The sequence below is a fragment of the Lactuca saligna genome, chromosome 5 (genome assembly GCF_052625555.1).
Source record: "Lactuca saligna cultivar CGN05327 chromosome 5, ASM5262555v1, whole genome shotgun sequence".
Lineage (NCBI taxonomy): Eukaryota > Viridiplantae > Streptophyta > Magnoliopsida > Asterales > Asteraceae > Lactuca > Lactuca saligna.
This window is the reverse complement of record NC_136421.1, coordinates 239,224,485-239,246,751: the sequence shown is the minus strand read 5'-3', so window position 1 is coordinate 239,246,751 and position 22,267 is coordinate 239,224,485. Positions and strand designations below refer to the sequence as shown.

Sequence of the window (22,267 nt, the reverse complement as noted above, 5' to 3'; positions counted from 1 at the left end):
AAAGCATTGTTTATAGTGAACTAAGTCTATCGAACTACATAAGATATACAACTATAAATACAATGGGACAAAAAAAAATACTCTGACCAAGAGGTATACTTTTTGAAATATATCAAGTATTTTACTAAAAGTATACACGCATGCATACATACTAAGGTCAATATCATACTAGAACAGAACAAAAGTGGTGATTGTTGAACGACACAAGAAGTCTTGGGGATGTATGGCCAGGTCTGGGAATGACATAGCCTGCTCAACTATGTTTATCCCAGAAGTGATTAGCATATGCCCGGGAATGGTTGTAGTGTTGCAAAAAGTCTAAAAACTTACCAACTCTATCTACAAAGAAACATTGAGAACATAAGACAAACATTAAAATACTATAGGAGTATTTTGTGATACTATAACCAACTTATGTGAAAACTAAAGACCCCTATTAGTAGGTCTATAATGATTGAGTGCATATGCTAAGGTTATATATAATTAAAGATATTATAGAGTTAGAATTTATGACTATCGATCTACTTCCTATTCCTTGTTTGGTTGTGGACTTAGAGTAGAGTCATTTACTCGAAGGTCTATTTTATCTCCGATTATCTATAACTGGTATGCACTATGTGGTTATAGAAGTAACAAAAGAGGATCACCCTCCTATAAGTAATTATAGGATTAGACGTCTATTAATTATCTCTTTTACCCCTATTCTTGCACGAACAACATGGCGGGAGCTCAACTACCAGAAGACCCTATTCTTCCTAACCAGGAAAATGGTGGTTGGAATCAGAGAGAACTTCGAAGAGGATCCTGAAGAAATAATACAGGAAGACCCCGACGAGACTTCCATTGTCCGACACATTGATGAGCCGTAAATTTACAGAGATAGAGTTAGGAACAAGGTCAATGCCCTCCTTATGGCATGGATGAGGCTTCTACAACCTCAACAGGGGAGGATTAGCAGGCAGGGCTCTCCTTGTCATAATATGTTGCATCACTCACTAGAGAGTACAAACACGAACATCGGTCAGCCCAATGATGGAGGTTGGTGTTATCACCAAGATCACCACAATTAGCTTTCGTCACATGGATGGAGGCCATGAACAAGATCAGGAACAACATTAAATCCTTCAGAGGAAAGTGATCGCAACTCGAGCCAAGATTAGAGAGTATCGGGAACGTCAAACAACGTTAAAGAAAATGCGTGATGAAAGTAGAACATCAAATGACAGAAGCCAGGGCAGATGTTAGGGTAATGCAGACTTTCATATCTTCATTCTATGGCCCATGAAACATCACCCGCCGCAATTAATGTGTACACTACTGACATATTGATACAGACTCAAACTATTGGTGTGCGCTTGAACACTACCTCGTCATATACATAAATTCGACCCTTAAAATTTAGGGATTACACTATTCAAAGGGGTCGTGTCACTTCCAAATTTTTTCCTTACATTAACGAAATGTAGACCTATTATCATGTCAAATTTTTCCCAAACTCTATGTCAAAGATAAACAATTCTTAGACTATCAATTTTTATATTTATCAAGGCTCTGATACCAGTTTGGGTGTGTGGATTTTTTGTTTAACAAAGAAGGGAATAAATATAAAAATTGTGAAAGAAGACTCTTATATCAATAAATGTATGATTGTAATGTAGTGAGTGATATACTTACATAGATAGAAACTATTCAAGCCAGCCTGTGTCGTTCTTTGGTCTGTGTGGTTGCTTTCCCTTTTGGCATGTGCCTGTGGTACTGTTAATCATCATCGACCTGACACTCTGTCACTTACAAGTTTCATGACTCTAATTTGTATGAACACTCAAAAATAACAAAACAAAGATTTATTGATAAAAGAGTTCCCAAAAAGGGAAAACTCTTACAATATTTTACATTTTCTCCCTTCTAAGGGAGGAATTACTCACTAGACATTGAACTGAAAATTTAATAGATAGAGAGTGTTTTTTCTTGCACTCGTTATTGCGATGTCTTAAAACCAAAACATAACTCTCAATTTATAGATACATTGAGAGGGTCTGATATTTGCCTATTATGTCAGGCATGACGTTTTTTATCCACTAAAGATTACATTATTGTGGACAACTGGAAAGCTTCTAATAATGGAGAAAAGGCATTATTATTTTGAGTGGCGGGGCCATTTGACACGTGAAGCATCTTTCTTTAACATGATGAGGATTTGTCATTTTCAGAGGGGGGTCCCTCCTTTGTCTCTGAATCTTTGCTTTCGCAAAAGTGACAAAGATGTTCTTTGAAAAGTTGTTCTGCATGTCGGCAGAAGTGCTGGCGTGTAGCATTGGATACTTCCATGCTATTGTTCATGAATTTTTCTCCAAACTTGGAGGCTTGACGAAGATCTTCTTGGCTGGTGTTGTTGTAACTCCAGCTTGTAATTATACAATGTGAATCGGTATAATTAATCTTCTTTTTTGAACCAGAGATAATTTCAATGATTTTTTCTGATATTCTTCTTAAACCATTGATGCGATTGGGATGAAGAATTTATGTGAAAGGTAAATCTTTATCTTCCATTGGTTGAGATTGTTCAATCTCTCTATTGGCTTTAGAAAGACCAATTTCCAGAAAATGGTATGGAGAAAGAGTTGATTCTTGAATCCATTCTGGGAGTGAAGAGATGCATCTGATGTAGATCGGATTATCTTTTGCTTTAAGTACTTTCTTTCGAAAGTTCTTAATGGGTTCTACCATGCTGCTTGGGAAGAATTTGAGTTCTTGAAGGTTGCAACTTGGGTAGATATTGTCGATTAGTCCAGCTTGAAAGGCTTGGTAGACTAATTTTGCATCTGCTCCTTCGAGAAAGTTGAACAGACTTTTTGTTTTCTTGTCCGTAGTGAAAAACTTTTCATGAACAAGGTCTTCTGGGCATGCAGCTCTTGATTTCTTCCAGATTGTTCTGAAATCTTCAAAAGAGATTTCAGGATAGTTAACCATTTGTTGAACATCGATTGGAACGTCAAACCTTTGGTCTCTGTGGGCTTCTTTGACTTTTTGAATTTTTGGTCGAAGAAGTGGTTGGTTAGTCTTGCTTGTATCGTCTTGATAAGTGGCAAGGCTTAATCTTGCAGATGTTTCATTTCTGAATTTTTTGCAAGTAACTTTATCAACTTTACAGAAGGTTTCTGTAATTCCCCAGTCAGTATGAACACCGGCATGGGGTCCTTTATAGATTACATAAAATCTTTCAGCTTCTTTGTTAAGAGCTTTTTTGTAATCTGGTGTAAACTCCTGCACAGATTTGTTAGTGGGTGACAAAGTTGTCATTTTACTGATTCCTTCAGTACAAGGATTGGGATCAACCAATAAGCTAGTTTTTCCATTAGGAAGAGGAGTACCTGTCTCCTTTATTATGCTTTTTAGCAAAGCATCAGCTTTCAACGGATTTGTTGATTCTTTATCAGGTGCCGTTTGCATTGGAATAGCCTTTGTTTTTGAGCTTTCGCTTTCCGGTACATTGGTGACCGTTGTTACTTGTTCATACAAGTTGATTTTCTGCTCAATTGCAGATAGCTCTATGAGGAGCATTTGTTTCTTCATCCTCAAAATGTTGAGGTCTTCCATTTTTGTAAACTCAATTTTTGTTTACTTTTCTCTCTAATCTCCCCCTCTCTTTTTTGTAGGTGAAGTTTTTGTGAGGAAATATGTCATGAGGATCATATCCTTTTATAGGGCTCGAGAGGAGCGAGTGAGATCATGGATGACGTAAGGCATACCTGAAGTCACGAGTGAGGCAGTCTGCCAGTACGTTTTTGTTTCCGGCTAATACGATGGCAAGAGTGGTTCTCACGATATACATTCACTGTTGAACATCTCGCATGAAACAAAAATGTACTGGCAGACTGCCCTTCTCTAATCTCGAGCCCTATAAAAGGATACGATCCATGATCTCACTCGCTCCTCTCGAGCCCTATAAAAGGATATGATCCTCATGACATATTTCCTCACAAAAACTTCACTTACAAAAAAGAGAGGGGGAGATTAGAGAGAAAAGTAAACAAAAATTGAGTTTACAAAAATGGAAGACCTCAACATTTTGAGGATGAAGAAACAAATGCTCCTCATAGAGCTATCTGTAATTGAGCAGAAAATCAACTTGTATGAACAAGTAACTGTTGGATAAGGTGTCTAAGTCCATAACTTATTTGGTATATACTTGACCCGACCGGCATGGTCCATTTGGGTTGCGTCTCATCCAAACTATTATGGATAATTTTATGAGAGTTATACACATATGTTTATTAATATATTACGAATTATAATATATTAATATGAAGTTACGTTATTTAATTAGTTTTAGTCTTAAATTAATTATGAATTAATTTAGAGATTAAAAGGAATACTAATTAAATTATGGGCTATTTGTTTTATATAGTGTGGGCTAATACTCATTTGTTAATGGGCTAGGCTTATGTGGAAGTCCATGGATGATCCATGGAGCTTTTAACCCATGGATCCTTGGAAAAGGAAAAGACATGGGTTATTAGGGTTTCACCCTAACCATGCACACTATATAAGCATGCTTATGGAGCATGAAATGGAGCCTAAGAGAAAACTAGTGAACTAGTGTGTGTGTGCATGTGTGTGGCCGATTTTATACAAGGTGTATACCCTCTCAAAGTTTTCCAAGAGTTTGTGGTGTTTGTGATTCCATTTGAGGCATTCACACTATTGGTGTTTGGCCCTCAAACTCCTTAGAACCAAACTCACCAAAAGGTATGTAATCTCTTCTAACTCTTTTATGTTGAAATGTTCCCCATGCCATGTTAGATAGGTTATAAACCTTGGAAAATTATTATTTTGCATGTATTTAGACAAACATAGATCCAAGGTTTATTAGGGTTGCATGCACACTTAGGAAGTGTTAGATTGCTCAAAACCCAACAGTGGTATCAGAGCCTAGGCTTGCTTGTTTGATACTTGATGCAAAATAGTGGAAAAAGTCGAAATCGTTGTTGTCAGCATGGTGGACTCGCCGAGTCCATTGGGGGGACTCGACGAGTCCAAGGCAAACTTCAACCTACTCGGCGAGTAAGTTCATGAACTCGACGAGTAGGATCGAAAGAGTGCAGATTCTTGACTTTTGCTGCTGGAAATGGACTAGAAACATTACCCTAAACTGTTTTGGTGTTATAAAACTTATTTTAGTTGGTGTAATGGTTGTTCTAATCCATTTGCAATAGCATATATCAAAATTCCATGATTTTATGTGTTCATATAATTCTTGAATTTTTGATGATCATGTTCATGTTCTTATGAATTTAGAAAATGATAGGAATTATTTGTTGAATTGTTTAGGATTAATTCTTTATCATTTATGTGTTTTAATGGAGTCCATAATTTGTCCTCAAATTATGGATTACCAAAGGTCACTTTCATTTAACACACACTTAAAACACATAAGTTACATGAAAATGAAGAGTCTTCATTTTTATGAACCTTTAATTCATAAGTTATGAAATGAAGAGTTTTGCAAAGTTACAAAACTTGCCCTCAAGTTTTGGAATTTGTAAAGTTTCACACACTTTAATAAACTTTAATTCCAAACCTTAGAGTTTTAATAGTTAAAATTCAACCCTTATACTATTTATAACATTAATGGTATACTGGAGTGGTACTTGTTGTTATATGAAAATTCCGCTAACAGAAGATATGTATCCCAATTGCCACCAGAATCAAGCACAAATGCACGAAGCATGTCCTTGAGAGTCTGAATCGTCCGCTCACTATGACCATCCGTCTGAGGGTGGAAAGCGGTGCTGAAATGGATACGAGTACCCATCTCATCGTGAAACCGCTTCCAAAACCTAGAAGTAAACCGGACATCTCGGTCTGACACCACCGAGACAGGCACTCCGTGACGTGCCACTATCTATCGCACATAAAGCTCGGCCAGCTTCTTGGCCGAGATGCTCTCCTGGATCGGTATGAAATGAGCGCTCTTGGTTAACCGATCCACGATGACCCAAATCAATTCGACCCCACGTGCGGTCCTGGAAAGCTTCGTAATGAAATCCATGGTGATATCCTCCCATTTCCACACGGGAATTCCTAACGGCTGCATCTTTCCGTGAGGCCTCTAGAGCTCTACCTTGACCTTTCTGCAAGTTAGGCATCTCTCCATGTACCAAGCTACGTCCCGCTTCATGCAGGGCCACTAGTAATTGGGTCGGAGATCTCTATACATCTTCGTCGCCCCTGGATGGATGGAGAACCGGGACTTATGGGCCTCATCCATCAATACCTGACGTACTCCACCCCAGTATGGTACCCAGACCCTCCCATGCAGGGTTAACAACCCTCTACTATCGTAATCAAATGAAGCTACTTGGCCCACAATCCTCTCGCACTTCTGGCGCTCCTCATTCAAGCCCTTAACCAGCGCCTCCCTAATTTGCTCCAGTAGTGGAATGATCACTGTCATCCTCAAACAGATGTCTCAAATCGGGGCTGCCACCACCTTGTGGCTCAGGGCATCAGCCACTACATTGGCCTTGCCGGGTGGTAAAGGATCTTACAGTCGTAATCCTTCACCACTCTAACCACCGGTGTTGCCTCGTGTTTAGATTTGGTTGATCCATGAGGTACCTCAAACTCCAAGTACAAGTCTTGGTGCTTTTGGCTATGAATGGACATATTTATATGTAGGGTTCCAAGGGTCATGGGTATAACCCAAATCCATTGGTCAACCCTGGTGAAACTTCTGGTCAATGGTCAAAGGTCAAAGAGTCAACAAGTCAAGGAAGCATAAACAGACTGAGTATCCCCTGCATACTCAGTTGATACGCCCAACATACTCCGGACCTTGACTAGCCTATGGGGGTGTTGACCCAATACACACTACGTACCAAGGGGTACGCCCTGCGTATGTCGCCAAATTCCATCAAGAAAAGTCTTAAACCTTTAAGCCAAAACGCCCAATGCTCAGAACTAGTTCCAAATCATGCCTTAGCCTATAAAGTCATTAACTTTGAGCTTTTGCATGGCTCAGTGGGTCCCAAATCCAAGCCTAGCTTCATGACTTCAACAAAAGAGCTAAATACACATGCATGGGTAGATATCAACCATCAAGATTACATTTTAATGCATTTGGGACACCTAAAACGTCCATATCTAGTGACCAAAATCCTGCAACATTCTCATCCTCATAAAAACAAACCAAAGAAACCAAAATGTGCCACAAACCACCCCAAGAGATGTCACGATCAAAGTTTTTTACCTTCAATAGGTTGCAAAAGATGTGTAACTTTTGGATCACCAAGCTCAACTCTAAGTGATGATTCTTCGACAACCTTCAATCTCTTCAAAATGCACAAGAACACACCAAGATCCCTCACAAGAGCTTAAGAACTTAAAGATGGTGGATAAGGGTCGAGATTAGGGTTTAGGAGGTATGGAGGCTGATAAGAGGCAAGACCCCATGAACATAATGATCTTAAATAGGGTAAAATCCTAAAAATTAGGGTTTCGAGCAGAAGGGTGTATGCCCTACATACTCCTGAGTACGTCCGACATACTCAAATGCCACCCGCGATCAATACTTCTACTACGCGCTGCATACTTAATGAGTACAACTTGCGTACTGGACAAAGCTCCAAAACACTTCAACTTCAATCGGGCATAACTTCTTCATTCTAAGTTCATTTTCGACGTTATTTATATCCACTGAAAATGGAACAAGAAGCTCTATCATTCTATCAACTATCCTTTTCCTGAAAACTTCCCGAACTTAAACGTAAATTTTATAAAGGCCTGAACTACCAAATCATGGTTATATCATTGGGCTCCGAAACACAATTCAAAACTCATACTACCTAATTTATAATACCTTCATCCAAAAAGGTCTAATTCTCTCTTCCCTCAGGGACTGAAGCCTTATGATAACTGATAATGCCATCACCCCGAATAATGAAGCGGTTTGAAACTTGGTTTTACAACTCTCCCCCACTTAAATTAGATTGTATCCTCAAAATCACTCCTTATTAACATCCATCCATACCATATATCTTGAACGACCCATCCACAATTATGATACGAACCGAAGGAACAACTCACACATACAACTTCTAAACCTACGACCGAACTAGACTTAGTATGGATCTCACTTCAATAAGACGAAAGAATCCTTAATCACTAGAGTTAAACCTTGAGGAATAATCATTACCCCTTATTCGAAATCCGAAACTATAAGTCTCTTTCTAACTCCCTGACAGACAACCCACTTTGAATCACTTTCAGGTCAACTGCACTTCGTATTTCAAACCGATCATAATACCTCCAAACCATGATTATCTTGTTACTTACACTGGGAACAAATTCATTCTCCACTCTTTTCTTCAGAAAACTTTTACTCGACAAAAGGCTTAGATAATCCTTCGAGTAGAAGACTCATCCTTGCAATTGTGAGACTCAGAAGAGAGCTGCGTAATAGTGCCAAACCAATTACTCTGAGATTATTTAATCCAAGTTGCAAGTGACTTAACATATTCACTGAATAACAAGCGACTCCATATACGAGTCCTAATTCACTAATACCGCCTCGGGCTCATCTTGTTGCACCCAAGTTTCATTCCAAATGCAGGTGAGACCTTTATGGTCCCAACTTACCTGCCAAATAACTGATTTACCAGATTCCACTTAGTTGCTAAGACAAATAGTCTTACACAGTCGCACCATGCGCTTCCGTACGAAGGCCTTATCTGAAAAGAATATTCCTAGCTAACTTTCCATCATGGCCTGAATAGTCCTTCCGATCCAACCGATCATAACCAACTATCAAACGTGATGCCTAAATCCATTGCTAAAAGTGAATGCTACATGTCCAACTGTAGTCTTACATCACAACTGGCTTCATACGACCCACATCCTTTCTTAATTCCATGAATGTTGTGGCCTTCCCATAGTCTCAAAACCTGACCTACCCTGGTCTAATCCTATCTGAAGGAATCTACAAGCCAAATAATAGATTTGCCATACTCTCACAGCTATTCAAGAATCGATGAATGCTACGGGCTACCCTGCAATCTTACAACACTAATACACTACCTACCAATCTAATCTAGTGAAGTTTGGACTTATGGGTTATGATCTTTATGGGGTAAGTTTATGGACATTCACCACGGCGCAGTGTACTACGAGTCTTATGTATGATTTGTCTTTTAACAACCACGATGTGATCAAGGGGATTGGCCGCTATGCGGTGGTCAGGGTTGACTTAGACCATTGACTTTTTATGAGTTCGATTTTTGCTCAAATTTGGGTAGAATTAAGTATTCGACTAAGGATTGGTCTTAGTTTGGCATTAGGTAGTTGGTGTTAGTTTTTCTATTGCCGAGGTTGTTGTTGAACTTTGGTCGTTTAGCTCAGGTGAGTGTCCTCATTGCACTATATATTTTAGTATGTGTCATAATGTGTTATGATGTGGTTAAATTGTTGTATTTTGTTAAGCATTCAAACATGTATATTTTTATATGTAATATTGAATTGTCTGTTTACTTGTATTATGCATACCTCGACATATTTGTGAAGGGTTGGGGCATTCATCTTTGTACGGATAACCAATAGTGCAGGTGGTACAATTTTAGGTTGAGGGCCAGAAAGGGGGAGAGTTGACGACAAGATCAACATTAAGTGTGTTGAGTCAAGACATTGATAAAGTTCAAGTTGATGGCAAGATCAACTAGAGTTTTGTGAGTTGAGATACCTATTGGGTTGGTATGGACCCGGGTGCATGTATGCATGTGTGTATATTGTTGTATGTGGTATTTTAGAAAAACTCACTAAGCTTTGATTATAATTGTGGGTTAAACGTTTTTGATATACTTTATCAGTTCGTGGGAAGGTGAAGGCATGTATGTACACACCCATCAACAGTTTAATTATTTGAGATTATATGATACTTTTCCTTATAACTTTGATTTTTTAACTATGGTTTACAAACAAACGGTTTTGGCTTGAATATATCTTTATGAAAATGTGTGTTTAGTCTAGTTTAAAAAAGAAAAGATTTATTCTGGAAATTAGGACGTTACATTCAATTTGACTACGAAATTGTGCTAACCATTAATACACTTCCTATCATAGAACTTACTAAACAAATAGACCAAGGTGAATCTTTAAAGGAAACATACTCTCATTAGCAATGGCTAATGAGAGTATGTTTCTTTTAAAGATTCATTATATGTGTATTTATGTTCAAAAGCCTTCATTAGTGACATAGTAAACTTCAAAACAATGCAGCATATCCTTCATGGAGATTAATGCCAACCATCGTAGCTCTTAACTTCGATAACACTACCATTGTTTTTACAAAAATATTAACACTATTGATTTGTATTTGGATTAATGAATATGATTTGAACTATAAATCAATTGGTGATGAAGAGTTTTTTTAATGGATGACAGAGATTTTATGGGAGAAATCAGAATTGATATAGCTGAGTGTTGACAGATAAAAAGTAATTTTGCGATATTAATTATTGTAATAAGAGAGAGAGAGGGAGAGAGAAAGAGAGAGAGAGATAGATAGAGAGAGAAAGAGAGTGTGTGTGTGTGTGCGTATCGTGTGTGTTACCCTCATGTATATTGCACATGGGGATAGTATATGTAACACCCAGAATAAGAAAGACCAAGAAAGGAAAAGAAACACTAAGTCAATAAGGGGGTCAACTCGTCGATTCAAGTGAAGAACTCGATGAGTCGAAGCGGGCTCAGTGTCGCAGAATAAGTGGCCAACTCGGCGAGTTTGGTTTGGGTTGGGAAAGCTCTAATTTCGGGACTTGGTACCCTATTTAAGCATCTTATTCTCTTCCCTAGGGTTCATTACAGCCTCTCTCATTCAGAACCCCAAAACCCTAGCCACCCAACTTCATTCTTGAGCTTTTGGTGAAGATTAAGGTCCATTGGAGTTGATTTTGAAGGCTTGGAAGTAAGGAGCAAGGAAGGAAGAGTAGATCCAACCTCCATATCGACTTGGTAACTGTTAGGAGGTAAAAGTATGGACCTTGAGTTTTCAATTGATAGATCCCCTTTCTAGCTTGCCTTTATGTCACATTTTGATCATTTCCAAGGTTAATCCGAGTATTTAACCCTTGAGGATGGATTTGGACAACAGATCTGGATACTCTTGAGCTTTAGAAGCTCAAAGTTGTTGGCTTTATCCAACTGAGATCCCATTTCATGACCTAGACCTTCTTTCTAGCTTAGATTAATAGTTTTGGCTTCATAACACCTTACATGCATGTAAAGTTAGCAACTTTACGTGCAATGCTAGCATAAGGAGTCCAGATCTATGAGTTTGAGTTGTTGGAATGGACTGGAATCGGTAGAATAGAGTTGTCATAAGATGGACTTGGCGAGTCTGTTCATGGACTCGACGAGTCGAGTTGCAAACCCAAACCCTTCTGTTTATGAGTCGGGTCAGTGTGTGGGGTTAGAGTAGGACTCAGCCAATCTATGTCCGTAATGGACATGAAGATCATGGTACTCGACGAGTTTAAGGAGGAACTCGGCAATTCCAAGGCAATCTCCTTAGCTTATGAAGATGGACTCGACGAGTTGTAGAACAACTTGGGAGTCGGTTGAATATGGTCTCGAATGTTTAGTTGAAGGAGAGCCCGTCGAGTTGTTCCTAGACTCGATGAGTAGAGTCGAGGTTGTTTTGGGATTTGAGGAGAATGGACTCGACGAGTTGGTAGAATAACTCGACGAGTCGAGTCAACTGGAAGTTGACTCTGACCATTGACTTTGACCTTAAGAATGGCCTTGACCAGAGTTGAGTTAGTTGGCTTCTTAAGGACAGTTAGGCTAAGTGTTGTTATTGGTATTGGTAGCTCGGGGAGCTGGAGGAGCAGCAGTTCGGGGAGTTTTCGGATAGCAGCCAGAGGGTTATCAACAGAGTTCAGCAGTGCGGGTGAGTTTCCCTTTTGTGTGAATGGGTCTATGGCCACAATGACGGCCCATGTAGTTATGAGTAGGAAGACCCGGGGGTTAGCCCTAAGTACTGTTTGCTAGTATGATATTCAGGACCAAGTTCCAACGTCGGGCGGGTGCCCAAGGAATGATTTGCATGATAAAGTATACTTGTTGTCTGTGTGATACTTGTATGTGCCTGGTAGAGGGGTGAGTGTGGGAGAGGTTCCGTATCTCACCATTAGCAGAGTATGGATGGGGTCCCATAACTGATCACTAGCAGGACAGGGGCGAGGCCCAAGACAGGCGAGGCCTTAGTACAGGAATGCATTAGAGTAGTTATGGTTTATGTGTTATGCGATATGTTTGGTATGTTTAGCGGGCGGGGCCTAAGAGAAACAGATTTGTACACCAAGCGGGGCTCGAAGCCAGGCAGGGCATGGAGCAGGCGGGGCCTGTTGTAGCAGGTGAGGCCCAATATTTGCAGTATGTAATTATGTGTATGGTATGTGGTAGGTTGGGGAACACACTAAGTTTTGTGCTTACAGTTTACAGTTTGCACCCACCATAGTTAGTCAACTTGGGATGTTTACTCTGATAATGAGAACATGTTTTGAATTGATACTCTGAATTTATGATATGACTTATGTTATGGTTTTATAAATATGGTATTAGTAATGTTTTAAAGGAAATTTTTAGTTGTGATTTTTGGGTTATTACAGTATAACGGGACGTATGATGCAAAGACCATTAATATTGATTTTAGAGATAATAAACGTCAAATATTAAGGATGAAGACCAACTAACAGTAGCGGAACCAGGAATATTCAATAGTAGTGGCACAAAAAAAATTTCGATATTTATTTATGTGAGACCTAATCATAGTCCCACAATAATTTTTGTAGTTGCACAATCATACAAAAAAAAATCCTTGTCGGAGACGAAATCAAGTATGACCCAGGACACCTACCAGTTCCGCCAATGTCAACCAACATATCCAAAATCCCAATGTCTATACTTTCAATTCAAAACTAACATATCGCCATTCTGTAAAAGATATTTTCCTTGGAAATTATTTTCGAATTTTCTTTCGGCTTTTCGTTTGCAAACATAAAATGAAAGTGAAATAGTGTCTCAAAATTGTTTTGCTTTTAAATAACATGAAGATTTATACATCTATTTTATTAAAAAAAAACCGTCATTGGCAATATCCAATGATTATTTGTATTGCAAACAAGTTGTAAACTTGGTTGATCGATAAAACAAATTTGGTTAATCTAGTAAAAATTGGAATGTAACTTATAGTAAAAATTATTTTGGTTGACAAAATCAAAGGAATTAAAACACTTTATATTCCATTAAATTTTGTGTGGTAGAAATTTACCATTATTTAGTCGAATGGAATGATTTTAGATTACATTCATTATGTTTTATTACAAAAATAAAAGTTTTTCTCACATCCTTTTTATTTTAATCATCTCACATGGAATCAAAATATATTATCATTATTTCTACCACATCTTACATTAGGGCTAACATAATTGTACCATAGAAAACCAACAAACATGTTACCAACCGAATCAAAAAACTTGGTAGCCAATATATTTGGTAGCCAACAAGTTTGGTTGGTAGTATCATATCAATTGATTATTGTTGGTACGGTAATAGTACAAAAATTGGAATACCATGGTAATATCGTACCAACCAATTCATATATATATATATATATATATATATATATATATATATTTCAACTGTTAATTGTATTTAATGTTTAGAGGTCTAATAACATTATATTATTCATTTGGTCGTATTAGTCAATAGTTATTACCACGTTAAAACACAATATTAAAACGTTACTCCAGCGTTACTTTAGTAGAATTCTTTTGTAAACTAAAAAACTACGTAACTAATTTCTATACTACACATCAAAATCCCGATATCGTTGCTTATTTTTAAATCTTACAGTAGAAAATTAAAAGAAGTTGGTATATACCATTACCAATTTGTACCAACCAAACTTGTTGGTAGCCAAATAAATTAGTACCAAGTATACTTAGTACGGTACCGGTAGCAATTTTTTTATGTTAATTATAGTTAGTACGGTACACATTTTAAAGAAAAATAAATTGGAATCGTACCAGTTCCACCCCTACCTCACATCACCATGCTCCACACCTATGTACACAAACACATCCTGTCCTACCCAACCGCACCAACACATAGAAAACAACGCAGACGCCTACGCCTACCCATACACATTCACCTACGCTCATGCCAACTAACCACATTGCTCCTACCCATACACATTCACCTACGCTCATGCCAACTAACCACATTGCTTTTAAGCGGATAAGATTTTAATATATAAAAATTTTATCATTTTTATTATTATTAATAATAAAGTCTATAAAATCAAATAAGATGTTATTTTGGTTCTATTCATCCATTATTTTTACCATTTTGCAAACAAAAAAGAAAACACATTGTATTCTTTGTCAACCAAACACTTATGCAAAGTAACAAATTTCTTTTACTAAAGAAATACCTTACGAACCAAATGCTCATTATAATTTGCTTTTTTTTTTTTTTTTAATTTTCTGATAGAAATTAAGGATTTTATCAAATCAACAATTAATTAAGGATTTTAAATGGTGCGGTCCTAGACCGGTCTCGGGTCAGTCTTAAAAATGTTCGATCTTTCTGCAGTCAGTCTCGGAGTGATTCAATTTTTTTAGGACCGGTCCCGTCCAGTCTCAAGCAGTGGCGAAACTAGATGGGGCGTTGGGGGTACTACAGTATCCCTAAAAATTGTTATATATATATATATATATATATATATATATATATATATATATATATATATATAATTTGTAAACATGTTTCATGTTATTGTAACCGAACTAAAAGAGATTATAACATGTTTTTTAATGTCCGATATTGGATAACTACATATAATATATATTGACGATGTACATCCATATCAAAATTTCCGGTTCTGCCACTGGTCTCGAGTTTGTCTCTTTTTTTTTCGGTTCGATCTTTTTTTGGGCTTGTCTCTTTTGGTCTAATCTTTTTTGGGACCGGTTTTGGTTTTTTTTCGTTCCGGTTTCACGGTGTTTTCGTGCGCCTTTCGGTTTGGTTTTCGGGTTTTTTCGACCCGATTTCAGTATTTGTTAAATGAAAAAAAAAAAAGAAAAAAAAGATGAAGTCAGATAGTATGTGATTAAAAATTGTGTAGTGAACACAAAAATGATACATTTATAAACATTGGCTTACGGTCTTTTTTGAGATCGGACCGGTCTCAGGTCGGTCTCAGATATGTCTTGTGCCGGTTTTGGAACTGTCCGATTTTTTTGGGACGTATCTGAGAACAGTGGGTTTTTTCTTGGACCAATTTTGGACGGTCTCGAGCCGATCTTTTTTCGGTGCGGTCTTTTTTAGGACCGGTTTTTTTTCTGTCCACTCTCGTTTTAAACTGGTATGGTTTTGGTCTTTTTCCGGATTCAAGACCGATCTTTTGTGGAGGTTAGCAAATGGTATGTGAAATGGGTAAACGCCTTAATGGCTTCAAAATTGTCAAAATGGGCCGTAAATAGTCCGTGATGTATAATGCATTATTTTCACATTGTTATTCATTGTTAAATCATATATTTTGGCATAATAACTTTTGTTGCTTTGAAAATAACCTTTAAAAATTCCCAACACACAAAAAAAAAGTTATTTTTGACTAAAAAAACACCATGATTTTGTAGATGAACAGGAGTCACTGACCTACGATTTTGAAAATTTTCATAGGTAAATACTACTACGTACGATTTAAAAATAAAACAAAAACTTCAATTTTACATTATATAAAACGATCTTTAATGTGAAAATGGTCTTAAATCTTCCTACCAAAAAAACTTTAAAATTATTTAAAAAGAATCATGATGCAAACAATTTTACTATTTTAATTTTCTTGGTCTTTTCAAATATCAAACCTGTAAAAAAAAAAATATAAAACATGATTTTTTATATTTCAAAAGGATAAATTTACAACCTACTGATTATTTTCAAAAAACCTTTTTTTGTCTAAGTTCTTTAAAAAAGCTTTATACTAACTAGTTAGATATGTTTCTTTTTCTAATAATTGGTAGATTTTTTTTTTTGTTATCCTTTTCCACTAAAAGATATTTTTAACTTTTTAATTAAGAATAAAAATTATATGACTCCTATTTTCATAAATAACTAAAAATGTGTTGTACAGTATGTAAAGGAAATATCACTTCCTTTTTCAAAAATATGTACATTTACCGTTGAGTATTTCCAAATCAATGTTGTAAAGATAATTTGGTACTTTCTGAACGTTATGTAGATAAGTCAGTTTATTAACCCGTTCATCATAATATTATTATCTAGTTCCAAGTTTAGCAAAAGCTTTGAACTAGACAATAGCCATCTCCACAAAAATTAAGTAACTATATAAAACGCAAATCATAAAAAAACAAAAACAGCGTATTCACTAATCAGTTATTTGATATTATTATATACATGTATGTATATGTATATTTACTCCTCCAAAACCTTGTAATTTATCATCTCCCAAACCACGCCTTCTTGTTGTTGCCCAAAAATATTCAACACAACAAGCTGCCTGATATTGTCAAAACCCCTCGATCTTATACCAATGGTGTTTTTTTGTATACAACATTCGGTTACATGTCAACAATGTTTTTTTATATTTTTAGCAACCAATCCCCTCCTTCCATCCATGCTTTCCACCTATATTATAAATATCCATATATAACAAATTCACATTCAAGGTCAAACCATCATATCATATATAGTAAACGCACCAGTGTTTTGCTTCCTGACTTCTTCACTCTTTGTATGGAATTCAAGAGACGTGACCTCCCTGTAATTGGCTGATCAAGTCTTCTAATTAACTCTTGTACGTGATTATATATGCTGCAAATTGCAAATACTCATCATCCATATAATAAATATTGTATCAATTTCTATACATATTGGAGAATTCTTTTAATTTTTTTATAATCCAAATAGTGCACCTTAGTCGATGCCTATTGCAAGCTGTGAAAAACGCAACAAACCCATTCAAAATGCTCCGAACAGCACGGAAAATCTACCAAAATAAAAATTATTCAAACTAATTAATTAACCACATAAAGAATATATGTGACTTGATGACATGATACATCCATATGTATGTATATGTACCTGAGAGAAAAGATCATTCCAAAGAGCACGCCACATGGAAATTTCATAAGTGCTAGCAGCTGTTTCAGCATTCGAAGCTACCTTAAATATACCACTCACAAAAATCCATATAACTCCACTCAAATTATACATATGGTTAAACATAAATCCCACAAAATTCGATACCCCAACAACAAGTTTAACTGGAGCACACAGTATCCCCCAAACAAACCAGAATACCGGGTACAAGATCGCTGTTGCTGCGATATTAAAAATTTTAAGTAAGTTTTCAAACTATCGAGACCTTGAAATAAAGTTATTAACTTACCAATAATCCAAAGGATCGATGCGATGAAATAAACAGGAAGCAATATGATATCGATTAGATTCTCAAATGTATTCCAAAAGGTTGTCATCAGAATCCAAACGAAAGAGAAGAAATAATCCCCTGTCTGTATGAATATGTTCCAAATGGGAAGAAGGACCTCCAAAACCACCATTAATGGCCGAGTCAGAAATGAAACATGTGATTGTAGAGTACACGTCATCATCAAGAACCACTTAACTGCTTTCTCAGAGTTATGCAAAAACAACATAGTCCCCAAATACTTGATTCTCGACACCATTTCCCATGTTTCTATCCACCCAAAAAGTGGCCCACATAAACGGGATGCGGTTGCTTTAAGAAGAGGGATGTTTTTATACAAATCATAGAAGCCAATCACGACTGTAACAACTGAAATTGCTACGTATAAAAATCTTGCTAGAGGGCACATCCATGGCCGATATATATGGCAGAATACTGGGTAGGATTGAAAGAAGATAACCCAAGATGGAAGTCCAGCTTCTAATAAAGTAAGCAATCGCAAGTCTGGCATAATTATGTCTTGTAATTCGAAAGGAAGATCATGATCATTGAAACGAAATATAAGTAATGCGTCCATGTATTCAGTAGCTTCATCTACCTCTTCACATGAGTCGCTTTGTGAATCAGTCTCAACATTCATGGAGTTGAGTTGCTGTTTTAAAAGAGAACACTCACTTGGTGTCCCTGGAAACCATGAAGTTATGCCTTTAGCAGCTTGAGATATACTATCGAATTCCCATCTTCTCATGTGTTTTGCTTCTATAGCAAGACAAGTATCAGTCTGTTCAAAGAATAAGAAATCCGATTTAAATCATGAATCAACGAGAAAGATAGTATATAAGAAGTAAGATGAGAGATTTAAATACCTGAAGTTCATTCAAGTAATTGATGCCACGTACATTTTTCCAGGCGACTTCAAAAACGATGAACCCATATAAGGTTCTATGTAGTTTGCTACTTGCAAGCAAGGAAGTTCTAAGTTTCTCAACAGGTAGCAGGGCCCTCTTTTTTGAGAGAATTGCAGCATCTATCACCAGGAACCATCGTCTCAGATTTTCAGATGGGGTTGAAGTTGAAGTTTCAGAAGAGAACTTCAACTCGTTGAAACTTTGGGTGGCGTCTTTCCTAGCGTTTCTTGCTCTTCTGATCGCGAAAGGGGACATCCGAGACTGAAAACATAATCAAGAAGAGTGTTATGGTTATGATGATATGATTGTTTGACGTATAACAGGTGGAAGAATAATATGATGTTTTAGATTTTAGTAGGGACCTTGGTAACCATTAATTGCCACAGGTGTGCAGGACGTGATACTAAGTCTTGCAGCCATGGTCTGTTATCTACCAATACATAGAATGTCTTGCTATCAGGTGCTAAGAAGAGGCTAAGATCTGAAAGATACGATTGCAAGTCTCTGCAACAAAGAAAAATATGATACCATAGAATTAACTCCGTGATATGAATTCAGGTTGTAAAATCTTTCATCAATACCACAAACAGAACAATTCGATCTCAATTTTGCAGCAAAATCTTAATTCGCAAGTTGCACCAAGTGAAAATAATTGTGAAAACCTAAAATTAATAAATCAGGTATGCTTGACGCGAAGATTCATACCCAATCTGAAGACTGGTTAACCTAAAAAAGTGTCGAGCAGTGCTGCATTTCGCCATTTAAATAGCAATCGAAGCTCTGCTTAGCTCAAAACACAAAAAAAAACAAGCTCAATTTTCAGAAAAATAAACTAAATCCGAGGATCTATAAAAAGCATATCAAACGTCCTAAACTACAAATCCAATGCTCACAAATTAACAATAAAACAGTATCAAAGGAATCGGAACCTGATGGAGATCAATCAAGCGAACAATGCATAAGAACTGCGAAGAAGAAGAAGAAGAGAGCAGCAAAACAAAAGCACCGAAGAACTTCATAACAATGGAATGGATCACTCCATGCTTATCAGAACAACCATTATTAAATACAGCACATATGATATTGTAATTTTGAAATTCATAGTCGTTCATGAATCAACGCACACTTCTGTGTGCGATCTCTCTCTTTCTCTCTCTCTCTCTCTCTAAATTTAGAAGTGACGAATTCGGATAACTTCGTCGCTAAGGCTGAGGTGGCGTTTTCCGGCGAAGACACGTAGAAGACGAAAGCAGTTTCGACTTTCGAGAGGAAGACAGGGGCATTAATGGAAATGGGTAGAAGCTTACTGTTACGAAGATATAGGGGCAGAAGAGTAAATATAGCCTAGGGATCGGAGACCTGTTCCTGCCTGTTGGATAGAGTTATAGGATCAAGTGTGATGACGTGGATAAGGAAGAAATGTTAGCATAAAGAACTACCCACTGGATAATACTGGACCCGCTAAAATAATACTACGTAGTATTTATGGATTTTAAGTAATAAATTCTCAAACTTTGTATTATTATTTTTGTATTCTTCACATCGACATTGTTTTTGCCCATCTACGTTGTGGTTACTAAATATACACTCTTATTTTAATATTTATTTTAATAGACATACCCTAAATTTGACTTGTTATATATTAAATCAAAGGGAAGTAGCTGACATTTTCTCTTTATTCGTGTTAATTGACTTCTAAATTTGTTCTTAGTTCAATTTTGAGTTTACATGGTTATGGACTCTTATCTTATGGAATTTTTTTGAAACGGCAAATCTAACCTACTCCTAAACTACACCTTAAATCCACCTATGATACTCCTAAACTACACCTTAAATCCACATATGTCAACGACGGGACTTGAACCCTCAACCTCAAGTAGGGAGGGCAACACCGGATACCACTGGGCTACAAACCCTTTGGTCGTATCTTATGGAATTACCCGGTTAAATAGTTGTAAAAACTTTTTCTTTAATTTTTTTTTAATTAATTAATTCTTTATTATTTATTTATTTATTTATTTTGTAATTTTGTTTTAAACTGATCATCTAAAGTTTACAAATATAACAGTTGTTATTGGTTGGTTCAAAAGCAACTTGTTAAGATGATAACAAACTAATTACTTTTCGATTTTAAAATCATTAGAGATATATCATTAGACATAAACATATCGTTTGTGAAGAATGGAGATAATATTTAATTTGTTATGAGAATTTTCTCACGTGCAACAAATTACAAATACATATATTATGTTGAATTATTAATGCCTTATCATGCATCCCATTTGAAGAGTTGTATTTATATACTTTTATTTGTATATAAGTCTAATAAAATGTTTTAAGAAATCAATTATAAAATAAATGTTATAATGTTTATTTTTAGAAACAAATTTTTAAACACTATATATTAAAAGCACGTTGGTGTTGGTAGTGAACCTTTAAGATCTTCTAGTTTTGTAGCTTTTAACAAAAAAGTTTTGTTTGAGAGTTTGAACATTTAACTTTTATTTTAAATAAAAAAACTTAAAAAGCTTGTAACGTACAAGAAAAACTATTGAGTTTTTTAATAAATTTTTAAAATTACTTTTAAAATATATTTATTTATTTATCTATTTTTATATAACGTTCTTTTATAAAATTTATACTATCAACTACCAACTATTTCATAAGTTTACATCTACTTTTAGATGAGAGCGGACAACGGGACGTCCCCTTAATACGACATGGCACTAAAAAAATGTCGGTATAACGTCGGCTACACGCCCTCGACATGCGTAATTCGGCGTTATATTACGAGACGTTAGTGTAACGACTAGAAACGGGTTAATTTCGATTGAGACTCCCAACAAATAATATATTGAACCATTTAAAATGGTTAATATATATATATATATATATATATATATATATATATATATATATATATATATATATATATATATATATATATATATATATATATTTCAACTTTAACTCTAATTTTTATACTTATATATACACATCTAACTTTATTTTTTTTACATTAATCCAAATTATTTCTCTCATCTTATTTTAAATCATCAAACAATTTCTCATTCTATCACTATGGATCAAAACCCCAACACTCCTCCTCCGAACACAAATACATCTCCGCCTCTCGGTTTTGTACAATACGAGTTATACGTGAACATCCTCAACACTCAAGGCAACCTTTTCAATCTCGCCTCACCCCAACCATAATTCCCTACAACCCTACCACAAAACATTTTCAACACATTCGCTACAATGCAACAAAATATCATACAACCACCACCCAAGCAAGAAACGGTACCCGAGACGCAAGCATGGGGAGTCGGAAAAAACGACCAACAAAGGGAGAGCACGGAGGAAAAGGAAAGCGGTCATGGTGGAGCAATCGGAAGACGAACCTCCAACATGGTGGAATATGAAGAATACGCGTTGGCGGTATCATGGTGCGGGACATCAAAAAATCAAACTCAAGGAAAAAGATATGAGAAAAGTTGCTTTTGGGAAGCTATGATCGGGAAATTTCGGACCATTTTGAAGAATAATGCAAATTATCGCAATCACAATATGTTGAGTAGAAAATTGACTCAAATAATCAAGAATTGCATCAAGTTCAATTTCATCTGCAACAAACTTTTCTCGCACAAGCAAAGTTGTGCGACTGATTTTGACATTTATAGAGCGGCGATGGGACAATATCATATCAAGACGGGTCACGTTTTCGAGCACGAAAAGATTTGGAAGATTGTAAAGGAAGACCCAAAACGGAATAAAGATGACACATTTACGGAACAACAATCAAAGAGATCTCACGGCTCGGGTTCGGTCATTGTTTTGGACGCACGCA

The 22,267-nt window shown here is 36.3% G+C and overlaps 1 protein-coding gene across 1 annotated transcript; it reads right to left on the bottom strand.

Annotated features, from left to right (window-relative positions):
• Window positions 1-16,422: 16,422 nt before the first annotated feature.
• Window positions 16,423-19,759, bottom strand: LOC145046871 (uncharacterized). The gene is made up of 9 exons (XM_078995130.1): window positions 19,347-19,759; window positions 19,123-19,197; window positions 18,780-18,921; window positions 18,376-18,678; window positions 17,471-18,290; window positions 17,164-17,402; window positions 16,995-17,068; window positions 16,782-16,893; window positions 16,423-16,707 (listed from the first exon to the last, which is right to left on the bottom strand). The coding sequence occupies exons 2-9, from the start codon at window positions 19,176-19,178 to the stop codon at window positions 16,648-16,650; spliced, it is 1,806 nt and encodes a 601-aa protein (XP_078851256.1). The 5' UTR covers window positions 19,179-19,197; window positions 19,347-19,759; the 3' UTR covers window positions 16,423-16,647.
• Between the last annotated feature and the right edge of the window lie 2,508 nt (window positions 19,760-22,267).

Bases quoted from the DNA above. Each gene is read 5' to 3' on its own strand.
- LOC145046871 (XM_078995130.1), bottom strand. From the start codon at position 19,178: ATGGCGAAATGCAGCACTGCTCGACACTTTTTTAGGTTAACCAGTCTT. The intron at 18,679-18,779 runs GTCCCTACTAAA...TTATGTTTTCAG, and splicing joins GGCAATTAATGGTTACCAAG to TCTCGGATGTCCCCTTTCGC. The intron at 18,291-18,375 runs GTATTTAAATCT...TTCTTTGAACAG, and splicing joins ATTACTTGAATGAACTTCAG to ACTGATACTTGTCTTGCTAT.